Source organism: Gossypium hirsutum, chromosome D01 (genome assembly GCF_007990345.1).
Source record: "Gossypium hirsutum isolate 1008001.06 chromosome D01, Gossypium_hirsutum_v2.1, whole genome shotgun sequence".
Lineage (NCBI taxonomy): Eukaryota > Viridiplantae > Streptophyta > Magnoliopsida > Malvales > Malvaceae > Gossypium > Gossypium hirsutum.
In genome coordinates, this window is record NC_053437.1 from 59,409,556 (window position 1) to 59,424,230 (window position 14,675).

At 32.3% G+C, this 14,675-nt stretch overlaps 1 protein-coding gene and 1 long non-coding RNA gene across 3 annotated transcripts; both read left to right on the top strand.

Annotated features, from left to right (window-relative positions):
- Positions 1–2,483: 2,483 nt before the first annotated feature.
- On the top strand, positions 2,484–3,457 carry LOC107921792 (uncharacterized). Its single transcript, XR_001691097.2, has 2 exons — positions 2,484–2,826; positions 3,127–3,457. It is a non-coding gene; the product is annotated as an uncharacterized lncRNA (long non-coding RNA).
- Positions 3,458–5,908: 2,451 nt separating this feature from the next.
- Positions 5,909–13,016, top strand: LOC107920903 (kinesin-like protein KIN-14L). 2 transcript variants are annotated; one of them, XM_016850725.2, is made up of 19 exons: positions 5,909–6,189; positions 6,361–6,452; positions 6,663–6,820; positions 6,919–7,065; positions 7,138–7,387; positions 7,700–7,791; positions 7,893–7,964; positions 8,736–8,810; positions 9,269–9,350; positions 9,672–9,767; positions 9,852–10,025; positions 10,117–10,223; positions 10,307–10,485; positions 10,584–10,748; positions 10,898–11,148; positions 11,264–11,427; positions 11,573–12,240; positions 12,442–12,626; positions 12,727–13,016. In XM_016850725.2, the coding sequence occupies exons 2-19, from the start codon at positions 6,386–6,388 to the stop codon at positions 12,810–12,812; spliced, it is 3,018 nt and encodes a 1,005-aa protein (XP_016706214.2). In that variant the 5' UTR covers positions 5,909–6,189; positions 6,361–6,385; the 3' UTR covers positions 12,813–13,016. The 2 variants fall into 2 exon arrangements, with proteins under 2 accessions (XP_016706214.2, XP_016706217.2); XM_016850728.2 differs by having other exon boundaries at positions 5,943–6,189; positions 6,365–6,452.
- Positions 13,017–14,675: the final 1,659 nt, after the last annotated feature.

Consider the following 14,675-nt stretch of genomic DNA (forward strand, 5'->3'; position numbering starts at 1 on the left):
TTCACTAAAAATTAATTATCTCATTGTACAGGATTCAGATGATGTTTCCGTTTATTTCTCTTGAAAATAGACTCATTCAAGATTTTAAATATATAAATTTAAGCCCCTAATTATTTTTCTTCAATTTTTTTATGATTTTCCAAATTGGGAACCCGAAATCATTCTGACTGTGTCTCACAAAATTTATTATATCTCATAATTTACAATTCTATTACTTACACCGTTTCTTCTATGAGAAACTAGACTCAATAATATTTAATTTCATATTTTATTCATTCTCTAATTCGATTCCCACAATTTTTGGTGATTTTTCAAAGTTAAACTACTGCTGCTGTCCAAAACTGTTTTAGTGCAAAATGTTGATTTCCATTTTGCCCCAAATTTCACAGTTCATACAATTCAGTCCTTGCTCAATTAACCCCTCAATTAAGCTAATTTTTCTCAATTAGTACTTTACCTAGACATTATAAGTTATTCATAATTATTGAAATTCAGAATTTCCTCACAAAACCCTAACTTGTTTTACTATTAGGTCCAAACATTCACTTTCTATTCAATTCTTTCAATAAAATCAGCATATAAACAATTTAAAGCTCTAATTCCATGCTAAATCATCATATACTTCCAGCACATATTCATAGCAACTTTCAACTTCTTTCATAGAATCAAAAACTAATGAATTCAACAAGTGGGTCTAGTTGTAAAAGTCACAAAAATATAAAATTTTCAAGAAATAATCAAGAATTGAACTTACCTGCAGTAAAAATGGGAAGAACCAGCTTAAGGAAACCCTTATATGGTGTTTTTGCTGATGAGAATGCAGAAAAATAAAGAGAAATCTAGATAATTCCACATTGGTCCTAATTTTATTAAGTAAATTTTGCAATATTCCAATTTTTCCATTAATTCTCCTTACTTTGTTGCTGATTTCATGCCTTTGCCGTCCAGCCCAAATAGACCTTGGGTATATTTGCCTTTTAAGCCCTCTTCCTTTTATCATTTAAGCTATTTAATCATTTCTCATAATTTTGCATTTGTTACAATTTAGTCCTTTTTGTTCAATTAATTATCGGAACTTTAAAATTTCTTAACAAAACTTTAATACTAACTTTTAACACTCCATAAATATTTATAAAAATATTTATGGCTCGATTTAAAATCTCCGAGGTCTCGATACCTCATTTTTTCTAATTATTTTAATATTTATTTCTAGTGCACTATTCACTATTTCAAAAATTTTCTTAACTTCACATTTAACTTATACTCACTAAATTAATAATATTTTCTACTCATTTGTAGGATTTAGTGATCTCGAATCATCGTTCCGACACCCCTGAAAATTCAGGCCATTTTATTTTTCCTCGTCGGATTTGTGGTCCCGAAACCACTGTTCCGACTAGACCTAAAATCGGGCTTTTACAAACCCCGTAAGTTAGGGTACGACTTTCTCGAATCTAAACATGAGATTTTTCTTATTCAAAAAATCATAATTTATGCATTGAAATTAATCTAACTCGGAATAGTAGAGCATGACGTTAATGTGGGTAGCAAACAATGATGAACACGATAATGGAAGCGTAAATAATAGGCGCGTCATAGTAAACGAGATAAATAATAGGAGAGACAAATCGATCATATCACAACAAATAAATAAATGAATAACTAAGACATTCTTTGAAAACAATAACGAACATATACGCAAATAAATAAATTAACATCGAGTGAAACAAAAATGCAATAAATAAAATTAATAAAACCATAAAAATTATAAGAATATGTGTGCATATATATATTAAAAATTGTCAAAAATATAACAAATATATATGTATATAAATTATAAAATATATGTACATATATGTATTATAAAATGTATATAAGTATACGTATATTTTAAGATAGTATATACAAAAAAAAAGAATATATGTATGTATATATATAGGAGTTATAAAATGTAAAACACATATATATTATAAGAATGCATGTATATATATATTTTAAAGTTATAGAATATAAAACACATATGTATGTATAAATATATAAAACATAAAATATGTGCGTATGTATATTATAAAAATGTGTGTATGTACGTGTATGACAAAGTTTTAAATAAAGATGTAAATAAGCAAACAAATAACTAACTAAATAAATAAAGAATTAAGATAGAAAGGGCTTAATTGTAGCTTAAATTAAATTAGCAGGATAGATTAAAAAAATAAAAAATAAAGGGACCAATTTCAAATGCGCAAAGTAAAGCGGGGATTAATTGGGAAAATATCCCATTGACCTCCTGTGCTGCGTTTCAATGGACGAAAATGAAACGAGCGGTAAATCTTATGGCCCAAATCAAAAATAAAAAAGAATCAGATTACACTATGTTGTAAAAGTGGAGGGGCTGAACATGCAATTAGCCCCTCCCAACAAAACACGCGGATCCTGGTTATTGGGTCGGGTCAATTTCGGGTCTAAGACAAAACGGCGTCGTTTTGGCCACTGATGCAAGGGCTCAAAACGGCGCCGTATTTACCCCTTATAAAAGCCAAAAAAACAGAGAAACAAATCAGTTTAGCCACCCCTTTAAAAAAAGAAACAGAGTTTGAAAACTCTCTCTCGTCCTCTCCAAGTCCGGCCAACAGGGCCGTTGCTCGGGCCGTCGTGGCCAACGGTCGGCGACGCAGGAGGGCGCTCCTGATCAGCGCTTTGAAGCGCGTTCAAAGACCAAAGCCTTAGAATGGGGAAACAATGAGGGAAAAAAATCTTGGTCCTTCCCTAAACTCGAATCCGACGGCGACGAAGGACCGATAACGACGGATCTAAGGGCCGATTCAGGTATGTTTCTTTCTACTTTTCCTCCCTTTTTATTATCTTTCGTATTTTAAAGAAAATAAACAAATAAATAAAATGGAATCAAAATAAAACAAAACAAACAGATAAACTCTAAAATAAGAGGTAATCCCTTCTTCTTCTTCTTTTTTTGTATTTCTTTTTATGTGTTTGTAGCCGAAGAAGAGAAAATACAAAATAGCTCTTGTTGTTTTTTTTATAGGCCATTACAAACTATTTATTTTCTATATTTTGTTTGTTTCTCCGTTGTCTGCTTCTACTGTTTGCATTGATTTCTCTCTGCAGGTGTCAGGCGTGCGTGGGGGAAGCATGTGGCGGTGGCGACAAAGGCAGTGGCAGTGGCAGGCCTAAGGGCAACAGAAGACCTAGGTGCAGCGCACCTAGGGTTTTTGCTTGCTGAGATTTTTTAGTTTGTAGGCTTAGGGTTTTTTTACTATTGAGCTGTTCTGATTGGGTTTGTTATTGGGTTTGTAATTTGGTTACATGGACTACTAGCCTTTTTTTAAAAAAATTTTAGTTTGGTCTGGTTTGGGTTTTGGGCCGGACAAAATTTGGGTTTTATAATGTGAAGAAAACAATTAATACCAATAATGAAATATGAATAATTTTCATTCAAGCATACTTTTTTATTACTTGTAAGGCATATATATTAGTAAATATTAGTTTGTTATCTCCCACTTATTTCAGATAACTATATAATAACTTATACCAATTAAATTAAATTATTATTATTTAAATATTAATAGATATGTGGCAAAATTTTAATCCCACTTTTATAGTTAAAATTTTTCACCTTCTAAATAATTACCCTTTTATTAAATAAAAAACTATTAATTGTGTTAAACATAGATTGTTTTAGATCAAATTACGGTTATGATCTCTCTACTATACTAAAATTTAGAATTTAGTATCTATTCTTTAATTTTATATAATTTGGTTCTTCTACATAATATAATTAGTTAGTTGAAATAGTTGATACCCTTAATTATTTTGGTTAAAATGTTTATGTCAAATTTTTTTAAAAAATACCCAATCCAACTTCACCTAGAAATATATATTGTGTTAAGAAGGTGTTTTTAAGAGAAATTCACGTAATCATTTTAATCAATATAGCTAAGGATGTTAATTTTTTAGAATAACTAATGTCATCATAAAAGTAGATGATTAATTAAAATATAAAGACTAAATCTCAAATGTGAGCATAGCAGAGATCAAAACTAAAAATTTATCATTATATTATAATGATTAAAATATAAAAAAAGAGTCATGTTATTAGTTAATCCAAATAATTAGCACAGTTAATATTTTTAGTAGCTAATATGAATTTTTTTAATGACACTTGTTCCAATTCATTATGCCAAAATAAATTTTTTGATTGAATAGGATTTTTTAAATGGACAGAAAAATTTAACCAGAATAGCTAAATATGTTAATTATTTGGACTACCTAATATCATTGTAAAAATAGAGAACTAAATTATGTCAAATAAAAATATAAAGATTAAATCTTAAATTTTAGTTTACCAGAGGGATCAAAACTGAATTTTTACCATTATAATTGAAATGGCAAGCAAAAGCATGTAAAAATATAAAGATTAGATCTTAAATTTGAGTTTAATAGAAGGATCAAAACTAAAATTTTATCATTATAATTGAAATGGCAAAAAAAGAAGAAGATAAAAATATAAAGATTAAACATTATATTTGAGTTTAACTATCAAAACTGAAATTTTATCATTGTAATTGAAATGAAAAAAAAAAGAACTTGTGTTACAAGAAAAGGGCTTCCTTTTATATATAGTCTATGGATTTCTAATAATATAATTATTATTATTATTTATCTATTGATTAATTTAAATTATTTAGAGAAAAATAATAATAATGTAACATGCAATGTTATCATTTTTTAATACATAATAATTTATGTTTGACACATGACGCTTTATAATTAATTTTTTCACTAAAAAACAATAAGTCGATGCCTAATAGGGGCTACCACATGGCAAAGCATAAGGCATTTTAGTAAAAATAATCATATGTTTTTTTGGTAAAAAAATGAAAATTATTTAGAAATTTGTCAAAAAAAATTTAAAACTTAGAATTTTAAGGGTAACACATGTCTCATTTAAGTTAGGGTAAAAAATTCCAAAAATTGAAAAAAGAGCACATGCAACCATAATTGAATTTTGCTTATGAATTAAAATATTTCACTAACAATGTGTAATTTAAAAAAAAATAAAATCAAATGTTACTTTTTTTCTATACAAAATTTACTTCTACCCATTATTTGCAAACCGGAAGAAAATACATGTTTATGCCTATTCAAACCCACATCATTATTATTGTTGTAATAGTAATAATGTCAATTGAGTTAAAACTTAATCCATAAATGATATTATTTATATCTCAAGGTTTTAATATTTTAAATTTATGTTTTTTTAACATTTTATCTTTTATATTTTAAAATTAATAAAAATATCAACATTATTTATATTTTTAAGTGTTTTACTGAGTTGTTATCATTAGTCAACTAAATAGTCATCCAGTTAGAAAATTACTAAAAATATTTTTTTATACAAATTAAATTATATTTTTTACGAAGATATTTTTATTTATTTTTATAATAAATCAATAAAAAATTGATCATATACATAATGAAATTTGAAATAAATAATTAACTTTACCCTTATATTTAAAACATCAATTAATTTTTTTGTGAATTTTTATATGTTTAGTACAAATTTTAATAAATATTTTTTAAATTCCGTGAAAATTAGTGCAACACCAATGATTGTTGTACTGGAGAGAGTAAAATCCTAAGTTTTTTTACTTATCTTTGTAAGAATGCACATACCACAAACCTCACGCGCATATGTTGTACGTGCTATGCACGTACATTAATTCTCAAGGATGTGCCCACCACGCCCTATTCAAATCATCGCCAAAACATTTCTCCAACGATAAATCTCATCCGTAGGTTCAGGTATTCCACGTGGCATAAACAACGGATAGGATTATCCCCCGCGTGGACCTACGTATTTGAATTCAAATTTCTGCTCAAAAAAGTTAACGTTACGATTTTGAAGGCCTGAGCTTCGGATCCAAGCCAAACACCGAAGCCAAGGCCATAGGAAGAAACAAAATTACAAGATTGCAAAATATCAAGGCAGACACAAAGAAGAGAGGGATCCCACAAAAAAGAATTAAACATCCTTTGATTTTTTTATCCTCATTTGACTGCGACAACACCATTTTTGCTCCTTAAGTTCCTTTTCTTTTTTCTGGGTTAACTTTAGTTTTTTTGTTTTTGGTTTTGGTTAAAAAAGGATACCTAGAAAAGATTATCAAAGTATGTTCCTTTTCCTCAATTTTTTGGTCCAAGTTATAGTTTTTAATATATAGGGAGATAAATGAATTAATGGGTATTTATTGGTTTTTATATGATATGATTTAAAGTTTGGGATATATTTTTTTCTTTATTTTCAACTTGTTCTGATGAGTTTGATTTGATATGTGAAAGGAAGAATAGAAAAAAGGGATTTGAAATGGAGTATGTTACAAGAACTGGGTTCCATGACCTCAATTTGGCTTCAAGAAAAGCTGAAGAAGCTGGTTGGTTTCCTTTACTCATTTCTTTCTACGTTAGCAAAGAGATTGAAAAGAAACAAGAAAGTGAAGTTTTCATACATATATTTTTCCATTGCAAATAAAGTTTCCTTTTTGTTATGAAAAAAGTTTGATACTATTCAACCCTTTAGTTCTTTTATTATTTTAATCAAAGAAGTTGATGAACATTACCATTTTGTTCACTGGTTTTCGTAGCTTTGAGAAGATATGTGGCTGTTGCTTGGTTAGAAACCTTAGTTGGTCCACTGGGGATATCAAGCCAGCCATCAGAAAAAGAGTTCATTTCTTGCTTGAGAAATGGTTTGATTCTTTGCAATGTAATTAACAAGATCCATCCTGGTGCAGTACCCAAGGTATCACCAGATTTACTATCTTTTGTTTAACGTATAGTTAAGTTAAGCTAAGCCTCATCCTTATCTTTTAAAATTGCACTCTTCCCACGAATTTCAAGGTCGTGGAGAGTAATTCACATGCACAATCACTCAATCGGGAGTTTCAGCCTCCAGCAGCCTATCAATACTTTGAAAATGTTAGGAATTTTCTTGTTGCCATTGAAGACCTTAAATTGCCAGCCTTTGGAGCTTGTGATCTCGAAAGGGTAAATTCGGTTTCCACATTGAATAACTGTTGTAGTTTCTGGTTGCAAATTTACGTTGAAACTTTGGAACAGGATAACTTGGACGCAGGGTCTTCAGCTAAGGTTGTAGACTGCATATTAGCCCTCAAGTCATATCATGAATGTAAGCAGATTAATTGCGGAACTGCAAATGGATATTATAAGCTTACAAGGTCCCCCATGGTAATGCATTCTTCCACTAAGATCAACTCGCGAGCCTCATCAGAATCTTGTAGGCGCTTGGACATGCCTGCTGCTTGTGATAAACGACCGCCTGCCAATGGCGAAGTCTATAAACTTGAAGGTTCTGATTCATTTTGTTTGAGTTGCCCTTAAAAACTTTTAAACTTTCTACAGCAACATTGTTTGTTCAAGCTGTTGGCAAATAGTGCATTTGACGCGGTCAATATAGGAATCCTCTTAATAAAAGTTATTGGTCCTGTAGTGTAAACGCTAAATAAAAGGGAGGCACATTTATTTCTGGCTACTTGTTTTTTTTTTGTTGTTGTCTTTTTACCTTAACATATGTATTATCCGAAGCAAACATTGTTGTTTTAGAGAGAATGTTAATCAAGTTCCTTATTAATTGACGTTTATGTGATGCATGTGCTTGTAGATACAATTGTGAAGTTACTAGCCGACTACATGGTTGACACAAAGGAAAACTTTGATGACAACTTTTTGGGTTCTTTCCATAGTAGAAATCCGGTAATATACAGATATATATGTTTTGTATATGGACCTTGTTCTTATTCAACAAAATGAATGTATAGACTTCAGTTTCTGTATTTAATTCTCCTCTGATACAGGATTCAGTCAAAGTATTGAGCAAGATGATTTCAAGTTGCCTGGAGGAGCAACTTGTAAATAAGATCCCAGAGGTGAGCTCAGAGCAGCCAAGAAAAAATTCTTATCTTCTCCAAATGAAAATTCAATATAATCTATATTTCTGAAAGAACACCTATAAGAGTGCTTTATGTGGACTAAATTCTGAAATTATGGATTTGAAACTTATAATAGAGTACCAGCTGATTCCTTTCTGTTTTCCCCCTCTTTCCTTATTAGTGAAGTGTTTAAGTGAGTGTAGTCATGCCCTTTATGTTCTAAAACAGCTGAAATCCATGTTTAAAGAATTGGTGAGGCCTGTATATAATTTATAAAGAATTGATGAGGCCTAGAAATTTAAATGTCAGTCTGCCAGAAAATTAACATTTTGACCTATGTTAGGATATAAGTATGTGCCTCAAATGTGTAAGTGTTTTAAGAAAAATGATGAATAGGATGATATAGATTTTGTCACCGCATAAGTTAGTAATTACCTTAAATAACATTAACCTCAATTTAGCTATCAATTTCAGCATTAAAATGCAAAATCTTAGGGATAAATAGTAATTTTTAAAACCCATCATTTAAGTATCTGGCAAATACTGCAGCTTCTAAGTTAAACATTGTTTGTAAAATAATGAACACTTGAGAATCTGAAATTATTCATTAAAAGACTGTTGGTAGTTTTGGTTCAGTATCATAATATGGAGATATTTAGGTCTCCATATGATTTGTGTCAGTCTGTATAACAAGTTTTTCTGTTGCTTTGGCATTGATTACCATGTCTGATGTAGCAAAATCTGATGAGACCTTCATCGTTTTTACAGGGATCAAGGGCTTGCACGAAGAAGGCTAATCAAAACCACATAAATTTATTGAAAATGCAGGAAAAGGAACTTTCAGTATGTATTTCGTTTTCTTCATCTATCCTGTATTAGTTGCAAAAACATTATGGAAAACTATGTTACCTGCTGGCTGAGTCTAATACATGCATGTGTCAAATACGGGTATGCTCAACTTTTTAAAATATCGTTTATTTGGTGGATCATATCCATATTTATGTCCAAACATGTCTTGTGGACACAATTTTTGGTTACGGGTTCGCTAGGAAAAATGGAGAGTCCGTCTATGTTGCATTCTACCACTTGGATATTCCAGACGGCAAAAAGTGCAAGGATTCCTTCTCATTTTTAGACTATTCTAACATATGAGGTGTCTAACAGTGATGGAGTAATCCAAATATATTGAATCATTTCTCTATTTTAGCTGAAAGATCAGGTCTGAAATCTTTAACCAACCTGATAACAAGAAATGCTCATATTGTTGTTAATCATATATTTTTTTAAAATTTTATTGTCAGGACCTCAAGGATTTGTTGTTAACAGCAAAAAGAGAGTTTGAAGACTTACAATCACAACTGCAAATAGATTTGAAAAATATAGGTATATTACGTTAGCAATCATCTTGTAGCTAAATTGAGTAACCCTTGTTGAGATTATTTGCTCCATTTCCTACATGCTTTGTCATTTAGATTTTTCTTCTAAACTTTTTAACTTCAAATGCATATGTTTTAGTTTGTTCTTAGATTTTATGGCTTCTCCATAGACATCTTTTTCTCATGATGAATTCAGCTAAACTGTATAAATGCAAAAAATAGTTGTATCATAAATTGTACTTCCCAATTTTACACATGGAGCTTACCGGAGTAAATGCATGAATTCTTCTTCTGAGAATTTTTCCCATCATTACTTGCACGGTCTCAGGAAGTCAAGTAGAAGAGATGTCCACTGCTGCAGTTCAGTATCACAAGGTGGTGGAAGAGAACAGAAAGTTATACAATATGGTACAAGATTTGAAAGGTACAAGTTCAATGTTCATCATACTTTTGTTTTAATTTGGAGCTGCACAATCATCATGTCCTGATAAAAAGTTTTACCTTCTAGGAAATATCCGGGTTTTCTGCAGAATTAGACCTGCTTTCTGTGCTGGAACTAGAAATGTAATAGATTTTATTGGAGAGGATGGTTCACTTGTGATTTCGGACCCATTGAAACCCAAAAAGGATGGAAGAAAAGTCTTTCAGTTTAATCGTGTTTTTGGTCCAAGTGCAACACAAGGTAAATTGTAACAAAATTCAGTCTAGTGTGTGTTGGTTATGATGTCTTGTCTTGTACATGGATTTGATTTCTTTACACAATCTTATTTCAGATGATGTGTTTAATGACACTCAACCTTTGATTCGATCTGTCATGGATGGTTATAATGTTTGTATCTTTGCATATGGCCAAACTGGATCAGGCAAAACTTATACTATGGTAAGACCTTTGATTTGCTTCGTATCATCTTGGTCTAATTATCTGAGTTAGACTTAGTTTGGTTCATATTCATATGGTGACAGAGTGGTCCATCAGGTGGATCAACCAAGGATTTGGGGATTAATTATCTAGCTCTCAATGATCTCTTTGAAATTTCTAATCAAAGGAAAGATATCATAAGTTACGAGATTCAAGTTCAAATGGTGGAGATATATAATGAACAAATCAGAGACCTTCTTTCAGAAGATTCATCATCCACCAAATATCCTTTCTTACTGAATTCTGTCTTGGAAAATGATAATTTGCTTATTCTTGCAATTTCTAAAGCATTCATGTAAATGGTATCCTTAATGTGCACAAGTTAGAGATTCGTAGCTGCAGTAATGATAATGGCTTAAGCCTTCCAGATGCTACATTGCATACAGTGAAGTCCACAAGTGATGTGCTAAATCTAATGAAATATGGAGAGGTGAATCGTGTTGTCTGTTCCACTGCAATCAACAACAGAAGTAGCCGCTCCCACAGGTCAGTTTCAAAGGTTCAATTTCTTTATATAAAAAATTACCTTATATTTTCTATGTTATAGCAATGTTACCTGGTCTTGAGAGTGATTGTCAGATAATGAGCATGTGTCCGAGACAGATATCACGAGGATTGTGTGTTTCACTTTGCAGTATCCTGACAGTACACGTGCATGGGAAATATACATCTGGAAACATGCTTCGTAGTTGCTTGCATTTGGTTGACCTTGCGGGAAGTGAAAGGGTGGACAAATCGGAAGTTACTGGAGATAGGCTAAAGGAGGCTCAACATATTAATAAGTCTCTTTCTTGTCTTGGAGATGTGGTCACCGCTTTGGCTCAGAAGAACTCTCACATACCCTACAGAAACAGCAAACTCACGCTTCTCTTGCAAGACTCATTAGGTTGTTATCAAAACCTCCAGTTTATTAGTTTCAGAATGGCACACATTGTTCTTCATTTAGATTATGTTTTTTGTTTTTCTTTTCTACTGATATTTTTTATATGGAAAATGTCTAGGTGGACATGCTAAGACATTGATGTTTGCTCATGTGAGTCCGGAAGAAGACTCTTTTGGAGAAACATTAAGTACCTTGAAGTTTGCTAGGAGAGTTTCAACAGTGGAACTTGGTGCTGCTCGTTTAAATAAAGAAAGCAGTGAGGTTATGCAGCTCAAAGAGCAGGTAAGCATATAATTAATTGTGCCATTTACTTGAGCGATTCAACACTGGACGTTTTGGTTTGGGTTACTCAAATCTACTACTCTGCCTGCATGTAAATTATATTCAATTGACCCTGCTTTTGTAACTATTGAATAAATTCTTGTAGATTGAGAACCTCAAGAAGGCATTGGCAAATAAGGAAGCACCGAGCACACCTTCATACAAAATGAAAGAACCTAAATCTCCATTTGAGAAACAAATGGCAGCGATTGAGAAAACTCCCCCACGTACTCGAAGGTTGAGCATTGAGAATGGTAGCACCATGAAGTCTGAGAAGGCAATGAAAGCAGAAGACAGGAGAGGACCAAAAATTCCATCTTCTATAACTCGGGCAAGGAGGTTGAGCTCGGAAGGCTCAAGAAATGAGGACAATAGTCAGATAAAAGTATCAGCAGATGTTAGTAGGTCTTTACATGCTAGCACAGTATCCGTACAGAAATACAGACAGTTTCAAGATGAAGAGGCAGTTACAAAACAGTTTGGGAATCTCAGCAACGGCAGCTCAGTGATGGAGGCTTATCATTCTAAGCCTCCTCGAAGCCCTACTAGTTCATCCTTCCAAAAGCAAGCACTAAAGACTGATTGTCGAACACAAATTCCTAGACTTGAGCTACCAAGTACTCCTGAGCCTAAAGTATACACTAGAAATGACATACAGAATCTCATGCAAACAGTAATTTCTACAGAGTCCAGAACGGCAAATGGTAAAGGATCTCAAGTAAGAAAATCGCTGCGAACAACCATCGGGAAACTGATTAGTGGCTCTGAGAAAAGGTAGGCAAAATTCAGTTCTTATTAACTTAAGACTATAGTTGTTGGCCCATGCAACATGGATCATAATGAAGAATACTGACATATACATTCTTTTAGAAACGTCTAATATTGTATGCAGTTGTGTCAAGATGTGAAAAACCTTAATAGGATAAGCGTTCTTGACTGTAATTCAATGTGAACATCTCTGCATAAAAATTACAGGAACCTACAGAAGACATTAGAACTAAAGTCACCTGTCAGGGGGGTGGGCAATGTGCATGATCTCAAGTCACCACCTGTCATGGCTCATGCAAAAGCAGCACGTAGGGAATCACTTACCGGTGTCCAAACATCAGGGTCAAACAGGTCCCGCAGATCTTCCCTTGGAGAGAAGCCAATCGAGTTGAGTAAGTACAATTATTGGCATCATTCTGGTCTGTTTTTGTGTTCCCAACACATTTTTTCTGTGATGATGATGGAAATTTGTTTTGGTATTTTCATATGTAGGTACACCTATGAGCAATAACAGGAATGCCAGGACACCGCCTCCTGTCCACCCATCATCAGCAAAGACAACAAAGCGGTGGTTGTAATCTTGTAATGGTTGAATGCTAGGCTCCATTGATGCCTTGACTTCAAGCAATATCGAGTTGCTGACATTTATAAAAACGGCTAGAACAAGTTAACTACTAGAATGAGTTGATGTGTACATAGGAAATAATAGGATGTCAGTTGAAGCAGGTTGATATAGATCAGCCAATCTCTCTACTTCATATATCCACTTCGCTATTCTTCTATTTCTCACAATTTTTCCACACCCAAGTTGGCTTATACTTTAATTTAATCCCTGTCAAGATCTGGTCGCCTCAACTTGTTAATATCTTTCATGTTTCTGATTAATAAGCAGCAGTTTAGGGACCCTTTTGGCCTTTCTCCCTCTTGACAGCCTTACATTTTGGGATGCGGGGCAACTCCCTTGCTTGTCTTTTAACAGTAACGACTCCATGTCCTGTGGAGGAGAGTAAAGAATATTCAGCCAGTGCAGTGTGCCAGATTGAAGCCTTGCCATGAAGTCTGCTGCCGAGTTTGCTTCTCGAAACACGTGCTTAAAACTAAAAAGCAATGATTTCTTACATAACTGTTGGTGTTCAAAACTTGCCACCAAAGTAATCAACACTATCACATTCAACCTCAAGTCTTTCAGTTCCACCCCTATACTCCACGCCACAGTAAGGCCATCTAAAAAGAAAGAAGTCAGCCAAAAGCTATCTGGTATGGTCGAGTAAGGGTCCCTTGGTGCTTTGCTTACGTGATTGCCAGGAGCTACGTGAGAACCTCACCATCACAAAATCTTATATATATGGTCATTTAGTTTTGGTGCCTTTATACCGTACTTTTGAATACTGAAATGATGAATATAAATTAGGGTATAAAAGAGTACTGTCATGAAATAGAATAGCCACTAATGGAATCAACGATGTGCTAGCTGGGTGCTCAAGGGTAACCATGTCCAGAAATTCAGATGAACTTGGACGATGTTCATATGTCGAGGTTCACCCTGAACTTGTAATTTTTTATTTTTTAAATATACATAACGCGGTACTGTACAGTCTACATATATCGTCAGGCGAATTAATTTTCTTTTATCACACAATTGATTTTCTTTTTGAATTTTTTATTGAGTATTTATTTTTATTCCTAGGCCTAAATTTATGGTTAAATTAATTAAACTCAACAACCCAAACTTCTAACACCATACACGTGTTCCATTGTTGTAAATATTATAGGTAGCACTAACACTAAATCCATCCTTAAATTTTATGTATTTATGGTTGTTTTTTTCAAAAATATATTTAAACTATCATCTTATTCTTTTTTCTCAAAAATATATGATGTCATATTTAAACTACGGCTCAAAAAAATGAGGATTTGAATAAAAATATAAGCTTGAAAAATATGTTTAGGCAAAAAAACAATGATTATTTTCTAAACGGGCGGGTCTTAGGTAAGCTTTTTTGATCTAGGCTTGGTTCGAATTTGCAAAAAAAAAAAAATCTTACTGTTGTTTCCATGGTTTTGTTGCTATCATTTCTTTATAATATTGTTATTATTGTTTGGATATTATATAATTATTATTTTATTGTTAATTTTACTACTATTTTAGAGATATTTGTTTGCTAAGTTGCACCTATCTTAATGTTATTTAAGCATAAATATTAAATACTTTTTAATTTATTTTTAATTTGTTGGAAAACTTTTTTTTTGATGTTTTCAGTATACTTTTAAATTTGTTTTTATGTAAAAATAAAAAAATAAAAAAATTTAATACGAGTGAATTGGGCTGGACTTAAAACAAAATTTAAGGTCCACTTTTTAGGTGGACTTGGTCCCTAGCCTAAAAAATGTATCTAAAATTATATTAAAACCAAACTCAAACCTGACCCGACCTATAATTA

What these genes read in the sequence shown, in the direction of transcription:
- LOC107920903 (XM_016850725.2), top strand. Translation starts at nt 6,386, where the DNA reads ATGGAGTATGTTACAAGAACTGGGTTCCATGACCTCAATTTGGCTTCA. An exon ending in ATCCTGGTGCAGTACCCAAG is followed by an intron (nt 6,821 to 6,918) that starts GTATCACCAGAT and finishes ACGAATTTCAAG; the next exon opens with GTCGTGGAGAGTAATTCACA. An exon ending in TATGGTACAAGATTTGAAAG is followed by an intron (nt 9,768 to 9,851) that starts GTACAAGTTCAA and finishes TTTACCTTCTAG; the next exon opens with GAAATATCCGGGTTTTCTGC.